This window comes from Microcebus murinus, chromosome 27, assembly GCF_040939455.1.
Source record: "Microcebus murinus isolate Inina chromosome 27, M.murinus_Inina_mat1.0, whole genome shotgun sequence".
Taxonomy (NCBI): Eukaryota; Metazoa; Chordata; class Mammalia; order Primates; family Cheirogaleidae; genus Microcebus; species Microcebus murinus.
In genome coordinates this window covers 12,691,138-12,713,473 of record NC_134130.1, presented here as the reverse complement: position 1 = coordinate 12,713,473, position 22,336 = coordinate 12,691,138, and the positions used below count along the sequence as shown (strand labels likewise).

Here is a 22,336-nt window from a genome sequence, read left to right as displayed (position 1 = left end):
TGCCCAGGCTAGAGTGAGTGCAGTGGCGTCAGCCCAGCTCACAGCAACCTCAATCTCTGGGGCCCAGCGATCCTCCTGCCTCAGCCTCCCGAGTAGCTGGGACTACAGGCATGCGCCACCATGCTCGGCTAATTTTTTGTATATATATTTTTAGTTGGTCAATTAATTTATTTCTATTTTTGGTAGAGACGGGGTCTCGCTCAGGCTGGTTTCGAACTCCTGACCTCGAGCAATCCGCCCGCCTCGGCCTCCCAGAGTGCTAGGATTACAGGCGTGAGCCACCACGCCCGGCCATTTACTCAGGTTTTTAAAGAAATAATTTTTCATAGACCTAAAGAGAGAATTTAAAAATAGACAGATGTACTCAAAGCTTTTTTTTTTCCCCTAAATACTTACAATTAAAAAAAAGTCATTGTAAAATTTTAACTGAGAAATTTAGGAATGAAAAAAAAGGTCACATCTTCCTTAGTGAAGAGCAAATCTGAAGTCTGGTCCTGGCCTTTTGCAGAAAGCAGCATTGAGCTGTAGTTCACTACCATTGCTAAATGATTTAGTTACTATTACAATCAAATTCTTCTATAAAACTGGGTTCATTTGAAGAATGACAAACATCTTTTTAAAAAAGAGAATAGGTTAGAAAATAAAAACTCTCCTTCCCCAATAAGCAGGGAATACCTCTTAATTTTAATTATGGAATAAATGGAAAAAAGAAAACTGTACAAACCAGGAGCTGGGCCTAAGTTATGTGTACCAACTTCTTACATTATCTTCTCTCCTAAATCTAATGCAACAAAAGGCCAGTTTGAAAACTATATTATCCCACTGAACGTTTGTGCAGACAACGACTCTGAAGAGACATTTTTTCAGGAAGCAAGAACGCTGCACAGGTGGTGTGCGTTGGTTGAGTCTTTCCTAGAATTGCCACTTCTCTTCCAAGTCTGGCTACTCCTTTTCTCTGAAATTGCCACTCCCACTCTCAAAGCACCATCATGCTCTCTCTTCCACTTTTCCTTAAGAAAGTTTTCCCTTAGTATGTTTCAAAGAGCCTGACATTTTTCAACCAGAACTTTGTTAGAAACCAGAAAAAAATTTATTAAAATATTTACTGAAAATCCAGATACTGTTTTAAAAGGCAAACTACAGGTTTCCCATCCCAAGACTTCCAGTTGACTATTTGGAGTTTTTCTTCATCTCTACATGCATTTAAGGCCACATTTGACATGCATAGCTGCTTAAATCCCTATTTGGTTTCCTTCCTTCCTAGGTGCCAGAATCCACAATGGAAGGTACTATCTTATTTTCCAAAACAAGGGAGTGATCTCCTGTTCATTCCACTCTGTTTTAAAGCCAAATACCACTAATAGAGTAATTAAACTCTGTCATTCAAACTTTGACACACTTAGCCAATTCAAAAAGCCATAAAGAATGACGTTTGATTATAATGAATAACTTAATGCTTCTTGGTTTGGTTTTTTTAGCTTTTGGAATATTTTATGGTGCCATACTTGGTAAGTGTTCTCTAAGTACATTACAGAGTTCATACCCATACATGAATGAAAATAGAAATGGGTCTTTTATACTGTGTGCATTAGAGTGCTATAATATATTAACATGTTAAACATACCATAAAGATAATATGATAAATTTAGCACTGGTTCAATGAGATGTACCACATTTTCTTAAACATGAATGTAACTCTCTCTCTAGTTAGACAAGAAATTTAGAAAAATAATTAAAATCCAAAAAATTATCTGATGATTCCTTCATTAGGTCTAATACATCGATATACTCTTTGCTTTGGTTAAGAGATCAGACTTAGAAGGAGGTCTGTTTGGTCTCAAAATTCAGGTGTTAAAACTTATTACTGTGGAGCTATAGGTAATTTAACCTACTAAGGCTTATTATCTGTAAACTGATGATACTAGCAACTACTTCATACAATTATAAGGATTAAATCAAATAATATATTCAAAGCTCCTAGTGCAGTGGTTAGTACATATTTCGACACTTAATTCAAGTTGGTGATATTTATTTTTTAAAGCTATACTTCAATGTTCAGAAGGGAGGGTTTTTTGGTTTTGTTTTTTAAAAAGTATATCAGTCATCAAAAATCCAGAGTGAAAGTAGACGTAGAATTTTTTTTCCACAAAAGAATGATTTTATTAATATGAGAAGATAGAATCAATAACTACGACTCTATTTTACCTTTTCTGTACCTACATACTGGTTAGGAGGGAAGAAAAAAAGAAAGACCAAGTAAGATGTCAAATTCTTACTTAGAAGGTACTTGATTTAAAAAAAAAAAAAGTCTGAAATTCTCAGGAGAAAGTAGAGCTGACAGAAATATCCCAGACTTCTGTAAGATTCTATTCTTTCTTCCCACTACTATTTTAGGAATTAAAGAGGTAATCCTAGCAAAAATGTGATAGTTGACTATAATTGGGGATTAAGAACATTAATGTCATTGGGTAATTTTCTGGTCTTTTCATGAAAACCAGAACTCACAGCAGCTATTACATATTAAATAAAAGTAGATCTATAGGGGAAAGTCAGAGAACTTAATTACAAGGTCAGCTATGCCTCTGAGAAACTCAAAATTTCATCAGGGTACTATGTTCATCGCCCTCTCCACGAAGAGACAAGGACTCTTGTCTTCTCAGTGCTTCTCATATACCTGCTCTATTCTCCTTCATTATTTACTGGTTTCTTCTGCATATCTCTCCATTGCAACTCCCCATAACTCTCACTTGACCATGGTTTTCAGAGAGCATATTTTGGCTCTGGCCCCAAATCTCTAAGACCTTACAAACTTTAGACTGTTTTGATTCCAAATCCAGGTTGACCAGTTAGGTATTCACACCTGATCCAACAAACTGTGCCTAGGAGGTCTGATTCATATGACATGCAAGGTGGCCCATTCTGGGGTGTGGGTAGGATTAATTCTCCAAGAATAGAATTGAGAGTAGAAAGGAAATTTATATATAAACCATAGGCAAATAAAAGTATTTCTATCTAGGACACATGCTTCTCTTTAGCAGAGCTATTTCTCTGATCTGCATTTCTCAAGGTATGATTTACATACAGCAAAATTCACCCTTTTTAGTGTACAGTTCTATAGATTTTGACAAACACATACTTGTGTAAACATCATATATAATCAAGACAAAGGATGTTTCCATCATTAACTGGTATCTAAAAATTCTCAAAATTATATATCTTAAATATCCCTCCTTTCACTTTGAAGAAGCAAGATGATAAGCTATTACTTATGAGCTTTCATCTTTTTTTTTTTAAATCTGCCTTTAAGAGATAACATAAAGATTGTATATATTCACACTGAGAGTCGAGAGATTGCATCACATGAAAAACAGAAAATATAGGCTATTTCTATTCATAATCTACTGCAGGCTGTTATTTAAATAAATGCTGAAGGGGCTACTTTAAGCTAGGACTTCATGAAACACGTAATGTATAAGAGGTCCCCAGCCACCTGGGACTGATGCAGCCGAGAGTCTCTGTACAGTATATACAGTAGACACTTATTGTTACAAGCTTCAGACAATGTTTGAATTTAGACCACAGCATGCTGATAAATATACACTATCTCATGGCACACTGCCAGGGCCGGGGTGGAAATGCTTGCGAGATAATCAAAGGTCACAGCTTTATTTAACACCGTCACACACCAAATAGGAAGACAGGCATTCCCTGCTGGGGCAGAGACAGTCTGTTCTCCCGTGACTGCTCAGCTCTTCAGCGGAGTCAAATCCTGCCTTTAAAAGGTGGGGCTCACCAAGTGGCCTAAAACAGGTCTCATCTTTCATCAAGGGCTTCTAATTTTAAATTGCTGCCATGCTAAATTTTATCTTAAGTGTTGCCCTGAGTCTCCACCCAGTTTGTTCAGATGTACCACTGGTTTTAGACAAGAATTTCCCAGGGCTGTGAATTCCAACGTGCCTTGTTTGACACACAGTCTTCATGGGGCACAAAACAGTGCAAGTTGATTAAGAATTTGAATAAAAGCCCCATTTATCAGCTTTTGATATATTTCATGTGGGCATATGGAAGTTAACCTGTAAAAATAACTAATCTCTACCGATACCACTCTCTGTGATAACAGAATCCACTAAGAAATTTCAAACAAAAACGACTGTTTCCTAGGATAACAGGTTAGGGTTTCAATTTAAATGCTACTTAGAAATGCACTGTATGCGCAGCCTCATGAGTGGCTACCTGGGCTCCATCTCGAAAAATGGGAAGTGTCACATGCTACAAAACACAGCTCCTCTAAAAGGTGAGGCAGCAGGACTCCTCCAGATAACCGTGTGCAGAACCAACATCGCCAGCAGGAAAATCCAAATCATAATTGCTGTGTAAAGCATTTATGGTTTGTAGAAAATGAAATTTCCAGTTTACTTGCTACACTTAAAACTTACATAAGGCAAAGGTACAAGCAATATATACTTACAAAGATGCAGTTACATAACTTGTTCATATAACCAACTACCTGTCAATTTCTTTCTTTCTTTTTTTTCTCTCTCTGTGTGTTATGGAATTCAACTTCCTTCTGGTAGGTTAATCTCACATGGGGCGTGCATTTTATTCACATCATCAACTAAGGTCCTAGAGGCTCAGTGTATGGCGCAGACAGACTGAAATGCCTGAGCCAAAGCCACCAGTACCCTACACTGACCACAGCCTTTACTCTGACATAAAGGCTGAACATGCCTTTGCAGACCTGAACAACCTACGCGACTCTTCCATAAAGCTTAATTATTGGTTGGGGGGGGAGAAATCTGGTTCTTGTATTTACATTATAAACCTGGACATCATACTACAGTACACCTGGATGTCTCAGCTATTTCAAGCAGTCTCTTCAGCCAAACCAGCTTCTTCATTATCACCCAAATAAAACACACCTCTACTCCAACTTCTGCTCACTCTCATCTCTGACTAGAATTTCTATTTTCTATATGTGAAAATTTATACATATTTACCAGTAAGTATAGGTAATATAGTTTCTTATCCTCTAGTTGGAAAAAATTTTCTTTTCTCCTGACTCCCTGAACTCATTTTGCACATTCCTGTCTTGCATTATATGTAATTGTATCAACTACCAAAATCACATTGTGAGCGCTTTGACAACAGAAATTATTCTGTGCAATTTTGTATTCCCTATAGCACCTAGAATAGGACAAACACATGTTAGATGTTCAGTAAATATTTATTGACAAAATGCTAAGATATGAATGAGGTCAATACAATGGAAAACTGCTTTTCTTTCTATGCAGAACTCAGACTTATAATTACAGATAACACCTATTAAGTGTTTGTGCTCTGTCAAGCACTTGTTCCGTACATTTTTCAACAATGGAATAATTTCATTCTTACAACAATTCTAGTAGTTATATAGTACTGCTATTTCTGTTTAACAGCTAAGGCAACTGAGGCCCAGAGAGGCTAAGCAACTTGTTCAGAGTCAGATTGGAAGGGATTGGCAAGAGGATGGGGTCTTCATGACCTCACTACCTGGCTGACATGAAGATGATCAGAGCAGAACTGAAGTTTGTAAAAGCATCATTGGAGAAAAGTAGAAGGATAGTTTCTTGAGGCCTTAGTCCCTTTTCTTTTTTCAATACCCTCAATTTACTTATTCTCTTCCTCCTGTTCCTTCCTATTCTCATCTCTTCTCCCCCTCGCTTTTCCTTCTGTTTCAACTAGAATTTCTTGCCTATAGGCCATAGGGAGCAACTCTGGTTTATGAGGGAGGGAAAAGGGTTTACTGGCAGGTTATGGGGTAGCTCACAGAATCAAGGGAGGTCTGTGGAACCAGGCTCAGGGGTCCTGAACCAGAGAGACTTCTTGGTTCTAGGCGGGAGGTAGGAAATGTGTCTCTTCCAGGCAGCTCCACCACGATGAGTCCATTCCTGCAGCTTTTCAGTCTTTTAGTTACTTGGCTCAGGTTTCAACTTCCAGAGAAGGACTGCACCAGCCAGGCCTAGCTCGGTCTTGTGACCATCCCTTAGATAAGAGAAGACAAAGACACCTTCTGGGGCAGACCTAGCAGACTGCCATAATGAAAAAGGGTTGTTCCCACAGTTAAGCTCTGGTGGTTTCCAAAAGAAGAGCATAATAGCTACAGGACAAACATAAAAAGTATTCATGGTGCCTATCATTTCTCTTTTTAAAAAACAATAAACACGTCCTCTAGTTCTTTATCCATTTTTGCCTAAGGGTCCACTAAAAACAGGGAAGGGCTCACTCTCTCTTCACAGATCCCTGCGGAGGCTGGGTGCCAGGGCAGAGTCACTCTCTTCCCTGTTCACCCGGGTCCCACGACAGCTTGCTGTCCTTTCTCATCAGCTCACTTCGGGCCAAACGTGACTAGGGACTAGGGACCAAACGTGACTACAGTTACTGTTGTCAATAACTGTAGGTTAGGCCGGGCGAGGTGGCTCACGCCTGTAATCCTAGCTCTCTGGGAGGCCGAGGCGGGCAGATCGCTCGAGGTCGGGAGTTCGAAACCAGCCTGAGCAAGAGCGAGACCCCGTCTCTACTATAAATAGAAAGAAACTAATTGGCCAACTAATATATATAGAAAAAATTAGCCGGGCATGGTGGCTCATGCCTGTAGTCCCAGCTACTTGGGAGGCTGAGACAGAAGGATCGCTTGAGCCCAGGAGTTTGAGGTTGCTGTGAGCTAGGCTGACGCCACGGCACTCACTCTAGCCTAGGCAACAAAGCAAGACTCTGTCTCAAAAAAAAAAAAAAAAAAAAAAATAACTGTAGGTTAAACATGATGTGATCAATTCCTTAATTATTCACAGTTTCCACAATTTTTCCATTTGAGGAGAGGAAATACAACAGGTTAAAATGTTTACTTATTGCGTGTTAAATTATCTATAGATAAGACCAGGTACTATTTGAATTTCAAACTTAGAAAATGGGTATTACACATCAAAACATTAACAAGAGAGATAGTATTTAGGTATAATCAAACACGAGAAATATCAGACTTGAAGTTTAACCTCTAAAGTGATTTTTTTCTAAGTCTCAGTAGTGCCCTCACCAGCCTCATGTGTAAATGCATAAAAACATACAAACACACACACACATATGTATGCATGTACATATGGGTATATACACATATAGATATGTTTTGTGTATGACAAAGCATATATAAAATTAGATGTTACTGTATGCATCTTTATTCTTTTTAAAGTTTTGAATCAAAAAGCCATACAATCAGAGGAAAACTCATTTAGCAGAAATCCACAGTCAATCATCTGAGTTCCTCTGAAAATGACTGAACTAAATATGCAAGATTTTTACATTTACAGTGTAGATTGGCATATAGAAAAAAAAACAATTTAAAAAAATTTTGTTCCTGTTTTGTAAAGATAATTTTTTTTTTTGGACACAGAGTCTCACTCTGTCACCCTGGGTAGAGTACAGTGGTGTCACCATAGCTCACAGCAACCTCAAACTCCTGGGTTCAAACAATCCTGCAGCCTCAGCTTTCCTAGTAGCTGGGACTATAGGCACGTACCACCACACCCGGCTAAGTTTTCTATTTTTTTATAGAGATGGGGTCTCCTTATGTTGCCCAGGCTAGTCTCAAACTCCTGGCCTCAAGTGATCCTCTGCCCTCGGCCTCCCAAAGTGCCAGGATTACAGGTGTGAGCCACCACGCCTGACCATGTAAAGATAACGTTTAAATATTGCTTCTAGTATTAAACTGCAAGTAATTGTGTTTAAGAAAAGCGTGTTAGCTAGCATGTACCAAGCCTTGCTCTTATTCACCCAGACTATTCTCTTTTGGCCACGTTGTTTCCTTTCCTTCTAAGGCCATTTTGCTTTTGCTTGATTCCTGGCTGCCTCTTCTTTTATCTGCCTGTGTTGTTTTTGCCTGTCTGGCATTTACTCCTCCTCTGATAATCACACCCCTTTTGTCCTTGGTAAACTACTTCTGCTGGACTTTTGACCCATGTGGCCTATTCCGGCTTGACAATCATCCTTTTCCAGGTCTCCAAGCAAGCAAGCAAGCATTACTCTTGGTCAGAGTAATTTGTTCATGGATGGTTAATACCACTCAATTTTAGTATAATTGTTGGAATTAACTGGAAAAAGGCTCTCTTTGCACTGAGATTTATTGCTACAAGAATGATGTAAGCCTGGAATTTCTGGGGCCACTATATTGGGAGAATGTGACAATAAATCAGAGAAGGGGACACAGGGCCTACTAAAATTGGGCCACCTTTGAGCCACACTTGAAACCAGGTCTACCCATGAATTTTTCAGTAATTTGAGGAAATATGTTAAATTTTTGCCTGAAGCTATTTGGATTTCTGTCCCTTGCAATATAGAGTGTTCTGAAGAATGCATTAACTTCTACATGGTATTGTCATCCACTTTTCAGCAAAACACTCTCCAAATTAATCTACCATGTGATTCTAGCTCCAAAGGTTTTATTCTCACTGCTTTTCTCAACAGAACATCCTAGACTGTGAGGCTTAGTTCAGTTCTCTTATGATTATGCTCATTTGGATTTAGTCCAAATAGGACCAACTTTCATAAATCTAGGGTTTATCTCTGTGTTTAACAAATGAACTCTCTTCGATACTATTGATTGAAGGTCTGTAACATCCACATGCTTACAGAAAAGCCTCTTTCTCTGAACATTTGCTGATTATAGTAATAAAGGGATAAAGGTGATATTCTGTTAGCTCCATGCTCAGGACGTGCAATTAAAAGAGTGGACCCATGAAGTGGGGAATAGGTGTGAAAGGTAGACAGAGTTTGAATAAAAAGTATAATAGCAGACTTCAGAAAGTCTCCCTGTTAACATTCAGATTGAAGAAGAAGAAGAAAATAAAAACAAATCACTCAAAACTAAATGCAAGCACATAATATCCCATCATTTAAGTTTTGCTAAGCAGTAAATATAGAGCAATATTGTCCAGTCTCTCATAGCGTTATGTAAGGCAACTGTTTCCTGGCATAGCCACTTACTCCATGACCTTAGGCAAAGTAATTAACCTCTCCTCCCTCAATTTTTTCATCTTTAAAGAAGAATTATAATAGTACTATATATCCTTAAAGAGTTACTATAAATGAGACAATGTGTAATAATATGCTTGTCACAGTTTGTGAAGGAGGGCTTCACAGTAAGTACTTAACAAACGTTTGCTCTTATTAAGGTCAGACATTCCTTTATAAAAATCAAATGGGGCTGGGCGCAGTGGCTCACACCTGCAATCCTAATACTTTGGGAGGCCGAGTAGCAAGGATTGCTTGAGGCCAGGAGTTCAAGAACAGTCTGAGCAAGAGTGAGACCCAATTTCTACAAAAATAAAAAAATTAGCCAGGCATGGTGGTGCATGCCTGTAGCTACTAGGGAGGCTGAGGCAGGAGGATTGCGTGAGCCCAGGAGTTTGAGGTTGCTGTGAGCTATGATGACACCACTGAACTCTAGCCCAGGTGACAGAGCAAGACCCTATGTCAAAAAACAAACAAGCAAAACAAACAAACAAAAACAAAAATAAAACACCAACGAACAAAACCAAATGGCTTTCCAGTAACATACTGTGTTGATAAAGGCAGTTCAATAAGATTCACCTAGACAAATTTCATTTGAGTATGGCTTTTTCATTCTTGGGTTTTATTCACATAGTTTAGACCACTATGCAGCAGAAACCAACTAAACATCATAATCTCAAATTCTCTTTTACACAGCAACCTCAAAAGAAAGAGCAGGGTCTTTACTTTTTTTTTTTTACTTTTTGTTTGAGACAGAGTCTCGCTTTGTTGCCCAGGCTAGAGTGAGTGCCGTGGCGTCAGCCTAGCTCACAGCAACCTCCAACTCCTGGGCTCAAGCGATCCTCCTGCCTCAGCCTCCCAAGTAGCTGGGACTACAGGCATGCACCACCATGCCCGGCTAATTTTTTCCATATATATATTAGTTGGGCAATTAATTTCTTTCTATTTTATAGTAGAGACAGGGTCTCGCTCTTGCTCAGGCTGGTTTTGAACTCCTGACCTCGAGCAATCCGCCCACCTCGGCCTCCCAGATTGCTAGGATTACAGGCGTGAGCCACCGCGCGCGGCCAGGGTCTTTACTTTTAATCCCTTTCTGCTTTCTTTAGGTAAAAACACTACCTGAACAATCAAGAAGAGCTGACATGTTGAGGTGGCCCACAAGAGAAACAGTCACTACTGGAACACAGAGTTACAGAAACACAGCTTTAAGCCTAGGCATGCATGTAAAGTGTTCTTCCTTCTCCAAAATATCAGGAGCTATCAGTTATAAAGTTTTCCCAAACTCTAGGCATAAATGTTAAAGGTCTGAATATTGCCATTCCTAAGGCACTATGCCTTTTGTTTATTCATCATTCCACTTCTGTTCTCAGTCCCCAAATGTTTGGGGTTTTACAACTTTTAGCTAGGCATGCCTTTAGAAAAAGTCCATATCATTACTAATGCCAGGACAAGAAACCAAATACGATGATGTCGTTCATCCAGATCAGTGGGTTTCTTTGTTTAAGCAAGAGCAGGCAGAAAATATTTCTTACTGCCCATGAAAATGCCCCAGTTGGGTCAACATTCTGGAAAGGATTGAATAGTTTTCAAATTCCAAAATAAGAGATTTAAAAAGCAAACAAAGGAATCTTTCTTTCCAAAGACTCCAACGAATAATGGGACCACTGAAGAAATACATCAGGCCACGTATACATTGCATGTTTCAGTCTTGGCACCTTGTAAGTTTCAGAAAGAGAATGACAGGAATGACTTCAATTGCCTAAATCACTATAGTCATTAGCATCAGGCTCCTGGGGTAACTGAACATCCTAAAATAAGCAGTCAAAATGTCCCTAAGAAAATGTCAAGGTAAATGGTACATACTGATACTTCCGTTAATTAAGCATTGTAAGGATCAAGGAAAGCCAGTATTTGAATTTAAGTTTTTAACAACATTGCATCTATTCTGATCATAAAGCCGTAATTGTGATTATGTTCATTTCTTAAAATATGTGTCAATTTTCTTCAAAAGTAGGTATTTGCTAAACTAAATCTCCAATTTTAGTACTGGCTAAACAATTTTTATGATCTTGGACATGCTAATTAACTAGTACTTAGGCAATGATTGGCACTGTGGCACCATTATGGTACGCAAAGTAGCAAGTAGGTGAAAGAAAACTTGAAATATTCACTTAAAACTCTCTATACTGTTTGCAAAAAAATTTTATATTCTTGCCAGAAGTTTCCTCATACGTTGTTCTGCAAAAATATTGATTGAAAATCTACTATGTGCAGATACTGCTCTAGGCACTGGGGATAAAAGGGAACAAAAGAGAAAAAAGTTCCTGTGTTCATGGAGCTCACATTCTAATGGGTGATACAGATCATTAAGCAGGTGAATTAATTAATTAATAGTAGGTTAGGCAGTGATAAGTGTCAAAAAAAGAAAAAAAAAAGGGCAAGGAAGGAATTGGGGAGAGTTAGTGAAGAAAGAAGAGCAGCCTTTAGACTGGATGGGCAGGGAAGGCCTTTTTGAGAAGGTGCCCCATGAGGCAAGCCCTGAGCAGGGGAGGAGGAAGACCTGCAGGTGTCTGGGACAGGTGTGCTCAGGGCTGAAGTGCAAATGCTTTGAGTTGGGAAATGCCTAGCACTTTCTAGGCGAAGAGGAAGGCAGTGTGGCTAGAGCCAAGGGGTCAGCAGGAGAGCAGTAGGCAGCTGGCCACGAGTTTGAGCAGAGGAGGGGCATGTTCTTGGCTTTCAATAGGGCCTCTCTGGCTGCCATGTTGAAAGCAGATTACAGGGAGGCAAGGAACAGGGAAACTAGTCAGAACACTGTCACAGCCATCCAGGTAGGGGACGACCATGGTTTGGGCTCAGGTGGTACTGCAGAGATGGTGATGAGTTACCAAATTCTGAATATGTTTTAAAGCTAATGAGAGTGGTTGATAAATAAAGTAAGTAAGAGAAATGAATAATTACTCTAGGGTTTCCCGCTTGAGCTCCTGGAAAGGTGGAGTTGCCACTCACTGACAGGAGCAAGTCTGACCTTAGGGGGATGAGGAGCCCTGTTATAGATGGTTCAAATTTGGGATACCAATGACATATCCAAGTAGAGATAGTGAGTAGGCAACAGAACTTGCAAGTCTGGAATTTGGGTAGAGCAGCAGTTATACATTTGGGTGTCACTAGTTTGTAGATGGACTTTAAAGGCCAATTTAGGAAGAGAGTATAAATGAAAAATACATGATGCCCAAGGACCAACCTTGTAGCACTCCCATGCTTAGTTGTCTGGGAGATGAGCAAGAACTAGCAAAGAAGACATGGAAGGATAGAAGGAAATTACTTATATGGTCTTGTGAATATATTCATGTTGATGATGTTAAATGAATATACAAAAGACTTCTAATGTCTTGAAGAGAGGCACAAAAATCTTACTCATTGTAGGCTCCAGGGACCAGCACTGTATCAACTACATAAAAAACACTAAATGTATTTGTTGAATGAGTAAATGAATACAAGATCTTCAGGATTCAGTTTGGCTCAACAAATATTTATGGAACATCTTTTAGTCCCAGGAACTGAGTAAGACACTGCGAAAACAATGATAGATAAATAAAGACCTAACCAATAGGGAAGATAGGCTGGTTAATTTGATAGTATATTGTTTTAATTTCATGCTAATAGCAGCCTCAGGCCATTAGACATAAATACATCAGGCATAGATGAAAAAATTATTTTCCTTAGAGCTCCCTTTTAAAAACAAAACAAAACATTATTTGCTAAGATCTGATTCCCCACCTTCCCTTTTAGCAAGATATATGAGAAATTGCAGTGGAAGTCAATGGAAAATCATGATTCAAGATAGTATATAAAACTTTTCTATAAACTTTTATATAAATTTTTTCATAAATACATCTATCACTGCACTAAAATGGCAAAGAAGAAAAATGAACAAGATCAGAAATTATGATTTTTTTTTCAAAATTCTATTAAATATGTTGAAAGCTTTTTTTTTTTTGAAGGTTCAATAAAAGTTCTGATTAAAGGTTACCGATCTGAAATTCAAAACTTATAAAGTTCAAAAGGATTGGTGAAAACTCAAATTAATTTCTCTTTCAAACATCCTTTAAAACAACAACAAAAAACCCCTCTTACTTAAAACAATTATCCTTATCTGTTGAAATCTTAAATTTATAGCCATACCAACATATACGAAATACACCAATAACAGCTACACACACACACAAATGGCTTGCAGGACAGCTAGAGAGATTGGTGGATCCATAGACAGGTAGGTGGGCTGAAAGATAGTTAGATAGATACACAGGCATAATGAAAGAGAAACCTAATATTTAAATACCAACTCATACTGAACTCATGTTATTTGTCAAACATTAGTTGCAAAATTATTACTAAATCAAGATGAACCATTTTTAATGTTTTAAATATTTCAGTTTTACCTTTTTAAATCAAATCAATTAACAAACCTGTAATTTTCATAAGTTTTATAGAGATTACTGGGAAAGAATAAGTCAGTTCAGCCCTGACCACCTCATAGAACTAGCACACGTCACACAATACGAGTGCATGTTAGGTAAAACGTCTAGAAGAAATACATGCATTTTCAATGGATGTGCCCTCAATAATTGCTTCTACTTTTTCTGACTTACTTAAAATGTCAAATAATTCAAGTCATTTATTTGACAGATACTTACTGCATGACTAATGTTTTAGTGCTGTTTACATCTTTACACAGCGAAGAAAAGGTCTTTTCTCAAAATCTGCTTGTTTGTCAAAAGTCACATACTTTCCTTGGACATACTGCCATTATCTTTCTTATCTGATGTTTTACTTATTCACATAGTCCAGATTCCAAAAACACTGAACTAATACCTATTTCTCAGCCTGCTAAATGCCAATTAACAAAATGCCATTGTGTTAACTGCTCTCAATTACATAGCTATTAATTAGCTAGTCAAAGCATTATGAGAGAGAAAATATTCTTTTCTCTAATCAGGTTATTGTACTTACTGGGAAATGAAATGTTCTACACTGACAGAAACCTTCAACAAAAGAGTTTCAGGTCCAATTAATAATCATGTCTATTGCTCCTACCACTTGAATTACTCTCCAAACTTTCCACTTTTCTTCATTCCCACTACACTGCTTCGTTCTAGAAACTAGCATCTCCCACCAGGATGCCAACATGGTGTCCAACCTGTGGCTTGAATGACTTTCATAAACACATACCCCATTATGTCACTTCCCCTCAACTCTCTTTTTTAAAAAATCAGGATCAAGTTTTAGTGCAAGGAATGATAAAATCTAGAAGGTTCTTTGGGAATTGGCGCCAGCCTGTTTCCTCAGCCTCAGAGCCTTACACTGCTCTCCTGCCCTCAGGTTTAGTGGGTCATCCACACTGAACTATACATTTCTACCATTTTCCATAGTTTCTCTTCTCTGGGCCTTTGCACATGTTCTTCTTGGCATTGCAGGGCGGAGTTAGAATCTGTGACTAACATCCTGTCTTAGGGCTTACCGTAGTTTACTGTCTCTTGTCCCAGTCACTGGAAAGTTCCTTGTGGGCAGGGACTATGTCTCATTCACGTGTTTTTCTCTAGCATTTAGCAAAGTACATATAATTAGCACTTACTCAGTCTGCATAGAATGAATGTATTATAATAGCAAACCTACTTGCAGAGAATATCTAAAATACCGAAGCTGGGGGTAGGGTGGGGTTAACTGCAAGCCCATAGCAGAATCTGCCAAGTTTGGGTGTCTCAAGTAGAAGTGAAAAGTAAGCAGGGATTAAGTGGGAGTTGGGCTTCCTGCCTGCAAAATCCAGGATGAGAGATGAAATGGACTAGCACATGGCACAAAATACCATCCCATACTGAAGAAGTTGACTGCTAAACTTAGTCCTTTTCGAAAATTCCTACCAACACTTCAACAACTTCTTTTACATATATATATATATATAATTTCAGAATATTACGAGGGTACAAATGCTCAGGCTACTTGCCGCCTCCAATCTCAGTCTTTCCTTGCTTCAATCTGTGTACACAGAACAGTATTAGGGCACATGTTGTACTATGTTGTGATTATCAATTTATTTTTCTGTCTCTTGAACAGGTAAGTATGCATCCAACATACACAAAATAAAGATTTTCTCTGATACACAGTTCTGAAATATGTCTGTCACTAATGAAGAGTAGTAAAATATGCTGCCCCTAAACATGCCATTTTGTCATAAGAATTCTTCTGAGCTGCAGGCAACTGAGAAGAAGCAGAAATAGGAAAAGATCTCTGCCTTCCCCCTATTTGCCTAAAACCATGGCATAAATTTGCAAATATATTCCCTTTCCCCTCTCTCCAGGGAAGATGAAAGTTAATCATTAGAGACAACCCTAGACACTTACCAGCCTGGAGACTGAACCAAAGGCCTCTACGTAACTAACCCAGCCCTTACCTGCCATTGGTTCTCTTCATAGATTTACCTTCCCACAATGTGCTGCCCATAGAGACCCAAAGTCCTTTTCCTTTGTTTGGTTGTTTCTCTAAAAATTAATTATTCTTTTGTTAAGATGCTATATAAGCTCAGGTTCCAATCACCCCTTGAGTTACTCATCTCTGAATGCTGCCACGTATAATACACATTATTTGTGTTAATAAACTTCTGTTTTCTCTTAATCTGTCTTCTGTCAGTCTAACTTACAAGGCCCCAGCCAATGACCCTAAGATGAGTAGAGGGAAACAGTTTTTCATTCCAGCACTTATGTTCAGATGACTGACCTTGTTGAGGCCTAATGTATCATCGGCCCTAGAAATGGACTAGATCTGCCTGGTCTGCTTAAGACCAAAGTCACTGCCTGAAGGCCCCTCCCCTGGAGACTACAATCCTGCTCTGTTTCTTCATTTTTTTTGTCTCCCCTTAGATTTCAAACAAATCCACATTTCTATATATTTAGCTCTTCCGGCTTCCCAGAGCTGCTGGGGTATGCCTGCAAACCCTGCTAGACACAAACTCTGGGGAAGAAGGATTCAAAACAAACCAGGGCAGTTAATTACTTGCTGTGAAGATGACTTTGCTTCATGAGGGACTTTCCCACTGATTCCTGAGTCTATCTGGACAAGTGACTACTAATGCTTTGTAGTTGGAAATGGATAGATATTGGAATAAAAATATATATATACATTTAAAATAGCCAGAAGAAACTTATTTTCTCCACAGAACTCATGACCTCTTCTGTTTTGCTTTTTAGAAAGTGAAAAGTATTCCATTAGAAAAAGACTCAATGCACCTATAAAAATAGAACTTCCATTAGATTCTGAATAGCTAACATTCCACAGGAGGTATGCGCCAGCACCACACTGCCAAAAACATCATCAAAAGGAGAAACACAAGGAACATTTCCTCTTTAGAAATGCAAGTAGTTATTTTATCTTGGAACTGATTGGCTAACTGGCTTCCAATTTTCCCAATGAGTACTTCATTGATAATCTTTAAGACCATTACTTTTCTTAATTGTATTTAAAATGTGCATTCTTCTAAGTCTACTTACTTTTCCTTTTTATAGATGATCACCACAGCAATTACCCAATTTTGTGGAATTATACACTTACATATCTGTTTATTTTATTTATTTATTTTTTTAGTCATTGAAAATACATACTTTTAACTTTTGTTTTCTAATTCTTTCTAAAGCTGGATGCTTCATTGGATTATGTTTAACTAGTTTATTAATCTCATTTACTGGCAGAGCATTTTGATGAAAACTGCTGGTAACTTTCCTCTTAAGCTTTAAATACTAAACAGTAATTGCAAAGAATCTGAGCTCTTTATTCTACAAGCAGAGATTCAGTCACCTCATGTTGTATATTTTGAATTACTACAGTTTGTATGCAAACTTTCACTCTCAGATGTCTCTTCACTTTGGTTTCAGAGACATGAATAACACAAACAAATCATTGCTACAGGCATGATCCACTGCAGTTGAAAATCTTACTTTGTTTTCATGTGAACTGCTTTCTTTACATGTTCTTCCCCAATTATTATGCTGAATTTTTAAAACATGGTGCATGAAAAATAAACGACGTGATTCTTATCATTCCTTTAATTTAGTAAGAAATCTGTAAAATTTGCAACGTAGATATAAATAACTTGATGACTATGGGAAACTAGAGTAACAGAAGGATTTGACCCAACGCTGAAGTGCTCCTTGCGGCTGAAGGGGATCAGAATATGCCACTTCAAAAGATGCCACTTTGGCATAAGGATCATTTTGAGCTACAGGAAATTGAGAATCAACAGATGCAGAAATAATTCTCTGCCCTCCCTTATCTGTCTAAAAGCAGGGTATAAATTTCCCTTTGAAGAAGGTTCTGCACAAAAATATTAATAAAAATTGCGTGCCTTTTCTCCTGTTGATCTGTCTTTTGTTTGTTTAATTTTCATGCTCCCAGACACTGAACCTAAAAAACGGTAGAGAAAAAGGTTTTCCTCCCTAACAGAGCTGTGATGAAACCCAATTCTAAATGATATTATTTAAACCATGAGAACTAGCAAAAGTGTTTTTCATTCTAGCATTCATCATAGCATGAAGGATACCCCAGTTTCTAATATGTATTGATTTGCATAGCAAAGGAGATCTGACAAATTAAATCTATTGAAAATAATATAGCATCAGGTCTGACTCTTAAAGAAAATAGGTTAGATGCATTTCTCCCACTAAACACAGGAAGAAAAAAAATCCCTGTGCTCCAACTCCTGCCCTGCAGTAAGAGGACACCACGCAGGCATGTCGATGGAGGCTGAGTGGGGAACCTGGGCTCCCAACCCCACCTGCCAGTAACAAGACGGCAACTCCTTACTGTAATATCAGAGAAGCCCTGCTAAAAAGGAAGTGTAATTAAATCCAGAGTCCCATAAAATAATACCCCAAATGTCCACGATATAATTCAAAATCACTTATCAAGAATGAGGAAAACCTCAATTTGAATGAGAAGACAATCAGCAGACAGCAATGCCAAGATGACAACGCTGTTGGAATTACCTGGCAAGAATTTTTAATCAGCCATGATAAAAAATGCTTCGGTGAGCCCTTACAAACACACTTGAAAAGAAACAAGAAATCTTGGCAAAGAAATAGAGGATATAAAGAACCAAAAGGAAACTATAAAACTAAAAAATAAAATAACAAAAATAAAACTCAATAGATTAGCTTGACAGCAGAATAAAAAAAAAAAAAAGAAAGAAAAGAAACAAACCCCAGCAAAGAATCAGACAATCAGATTTGAAGACAGAACAGAATAAACCACCGAATCCAAATAACAGAAATAAAATAAAGTAGGGGGGAAAAACCCCAGAGCCTCAGCCACCTATTGGACTATAACAAAAGATCCAATATTCATGTCATCAGAGTTCCAAAATGAGAGGAGAAAGATGAGGCTGAAAAAGTATTCAAAGGAACAATGTCCAAAAATTTCCCAAGTTTGACACACACAAACCTACACATCCAAAAGACTAAGTGAATTCAAAATAAGTAAACTCTGAGAAATCCAAGCCAAGGCATCTTATAGACAAACTTCTCAAAATCAAAGACAAAGGAAAAATCTTTAAAGCTGCCAGAGAGAAATAACACCTTAGCTTCAGGGGAAAAACAATTAGAATAACAGAAGATTTCTCATCAAAAACCAAAAAATCCAGAAGGAAATGGTGCAACATTGAAAGAAAACAACTGTCAACTTCTATATTTGGCAAAAATACACTGTAGAAATAAAGGAAAAATGAAGACATTCTCAGAAAATGGAAAACCAAAAACTTGTTGCTGGCATACCTACCATAAAAGAATGGTTAAAGAAGTTGAAGAAAGAAAATTATGAAAGAAGGAATCTTGGAACATCGGGAGGGAAGAACAAACAATGGAAAAGGTAAAAAATAAGAACTCTGGGAAAAGACTGAAGAGGAAGTACTACTAGAACACAGAGAGTGGCACAAAACTATGGCCAGGTGAGCAAGCCACGGACGACTAGCACTGTGGAGAGGAGCTGTGCAGTAGGATTACGCATGAGTAGAACTTGAGTCTCTACTTCACTACCCACACACGGATCACCAACATGGCAGACATCCTTGGCTGCCTACACAGCAGGCAAAACTCCTTTCTTTTTTGTTTTGAGACAGGGTCTCACTCTGTCACCTGGGCTAGACTGTAGTGGCGTCATCGTAGCTCACTGCAGTGGAGCCTCTTAGGCTCAAGGGATCCTCCTGCCTCAGCCTCCAAGTAGCTAGGATTACAGGCACGTGCCACCATATCCAGCTAATTTTTTTATTTTTTGTAGAGCCAGAGTCTCACCATTGAGGGCTGGTCTCAAATTCCTGGGCCCAAGTGATCCTCCTGTCTTGGCCTCCCAAAGTGCTAGGATTGTAGGCATGAGCCACACTGCACACTGGCCTTCTCTTTTTCCTTAATAACAAAATCACAATTTAGTTCTTCACTGGGCATCATATGGCTCAGGGGAGATCAGTTCCCTAACCAGACCGACAGACTACATTAGGACTGGTCAATGCCAATTGCAATTCCATTCCTTTTAGCAATACCTGGTTTAGACATAGGCTTAAAAAGCAATTCTAAATAAGGATTTATTAACAGATAATCTCTGAAGGACTCTTGACAAAGATTTGCTACCAGAATAAAAATTCATGCAATAGAATTATTATTCCCCCTTTTCTGCCTTTGGAAGTCATTGTGATATCTGAAAATGAGGCAGTCAACTTCAGACCCTAAGGCGAGCCTGAGCATGAAGATAAACCCACATACTACACAAAACAGACAGAAAGATGGAAGAACGTGGTTTCTTAATGATATCATTGAAGGACTGCCTTAAATAAACCTAGTATTAACCTACCTTTAGACTCATATTATATGAAGTTCTTTTTTCTTATTTATCCCAAATCTCTTCATGATCATCACATTAAAACTCTAGGGAGTGGTCTGTTATATAAATGTACTGTAATTATGCAACTATTTCTCTATAACTGAATCTGTACGTTGTTTTTTTCCTTTTCTTTTTTTCCATTATAAAGGATGATGCAATGAATATCTTTCAACATAAAAATTTATCTGAATTTAGGATATGCTTTCCATGAATTTTGTTCTTAGAGGTAAAATTACTATGCCAAATGATATGAACATTTTTGAGTCTCTTGATAAATACAAAAATTATCAAATTGATTTCCAGAAAGTATGTTCTTATTAAACTCCTACCAGCCATCTGTGTGTGGCCTGTTTTACTATCTCCCTGCCAAGAATCATTATTTTCCCTTCATTCCTGTTTATAGAACCTGATTAGTTTTGATAAATCTTGGTCATCCCAGATTATTACCATGAATCTTCTTTTTATATAAGATGATAAATTATACATACCATTAAAAATTCATTGGAAAATTTTGCTTATGTCAGACATTGTTGTACCCCAAGGGAAAACTGAGAACCATTTATGACATCACAATGGACAATGCAAAGGGGACTGTCATAACTGTTTTACTTTTGAAGGTTAATATGAATTTTAAATAAAACATTGACGGGTAGTAAACTCCTTTCAAAAGAATAAGAGTTGAGTGTTACTTGAAGAACATTTTAAAAATATTATAGTGGTCCCTAATTTATAATGTATGATGAGAAAAAAAAATCATGTTTAATTCAAAACGGTTTTCAAACAGATTGCAAAAATAAATGCACAAAGTGCATACTTACAAATCAAACACCAAGTAATGAAAGCCCTCTTCTGATATGCTGTCATGAAGTCGCACTAAAAGAAAAAATAAAAGGAAAAAGAGAAGAAAGTTTGTGTTATAAATATACCAATGATCAACGTTAAACCAGATTTCTAATGAGCATCTGTCTCCTACCCATGAATGTCAGCATGACACTTTATTCTGGTAGCTCAGTGTCCTTTACAGTATGGCATGGGTTCAGATGACAGACCCAACGTTTGGGCTCTGGGTCTGATAATTATTAATTACGTGGTCTTTAAAAAATCACTTAACTTATAATGATATCAGTACATATATTTCATGAAATGGTTGAGATTAAATGAGACAATAAAAGGAAAGTAAAATAATGCACATATTTCCAGGTAAATACTAAATAAATGTTGATGACCATTATAATGTATATCCAAAGTTGCCAATTCTAGCATTATTCCACCTCCTTGTTCTCCCCTTGACTACCAAGCTAATGCAAGTCTCCCCAAAGAGGAGAAAGAGAGACTTTTGCTTCACCACTAACTATAGATTATCATCTGTTAAACCTCGATTTTCTACTGTCATTAACACGAGGAGGAGGCCTAAAGTAGAGGCACTTGAGTTCAGTCTCAGACCGTCTACTCTACTCCATTTAGCTCTTGAGTGCATGAAATGTAAACACACTGCAGTCTCTCCCTTCCTATCTTATTTTTTCTTTCACCCTTGGTTTGGTTGATGCAGCATATTTTAACTTTACTAACTATACTTACTACCTTTCCTGTCTTCAATATAGACTCTCCTTCTCCTCAATACTACAGAACTGGAAACATATTTTATAAGCCTTTGCATTCCACACAGAGATCTGGTACATAGTAGACAGTCTTTTATTAAATCATTTTTGAACAAAAAAAATCCCAGGTTTTGGATGGAAATTTTCACCAGAATTCAGTATACCACTATATGTCTAAAACGAAATGTATGAGCAATTCTCCCATCACTTTAATTGCGTGAAGAATATTCTTTAAGTTGCCAATATCAGAGATACCTGCTACCTCTGTTTAAACTTATGCTGTTGCCGGATGCCAATGGCTCTGGCCTATAATCTAAACACTTTGGGAGGCCAAGATGGGAAGATCACTTGAGGCCAGGAGTTTGAGACTAGCCTGGGCAACATAGCAAGACCCAGTCTCTACAAAATATATATATAAAAAAAAATTAGCCAGCCAGTCATGGTAGCATGTTCCTGTAGCCCTACCTACTTGGGAGGCTGAGATGGGAGGACTGCTTGAGCCCAGGAGTTTGAGGTTACAGTAAGCTATGACAGCACCATTGCACTCCAGCCTGGGTAACAAAGCAAGACCTTGTCTCTAAGGAAAAAATAAATAAATAAAATAAACATATGCTGCCTAAGAAAATCAAGAGTTTAGTTTGATTATATATCTTCTGCTCATGATCATTCAGCACAGTAAAGAAAGCCAGGTCATGGCTAATAATTCACTGGTTTTCTTGAATGACACAATCTCAGAGATACCTCATTGAGCAGCTATAACACAGTTTGTATTTAAATGAGTTTAA

At 37.9% G+C, this 22,336-nt stretch overlaps 1 protein-coding gene across 22 annotated transcripts in view; it reads right to left on the bottom strand.

The window, feature by feature from the left end:
* CAMK2D (calcium/calmodulin dependent protein kinase II delta) overlaps positions 1-22,336 on the bottom strand; it is a 258,154-nt gene that overhangs the window by 102,232 nt on the left and 133,586 nt on the right. For all 22 annotated transcript variants that reach the window (XM_012779780.3, XM_075998252.1, XM_020284494.2 and 19 more), the window contains exon 4: positions 20,772-20,826. In XM_012779780.3, the coding sequence (XP_012635234.1) occupies positions 20,772-20,826 (55 nt within the window). The remainder of the gene's footprint in view (positions 1-20,771; positions 20,827-22,336) is intronic.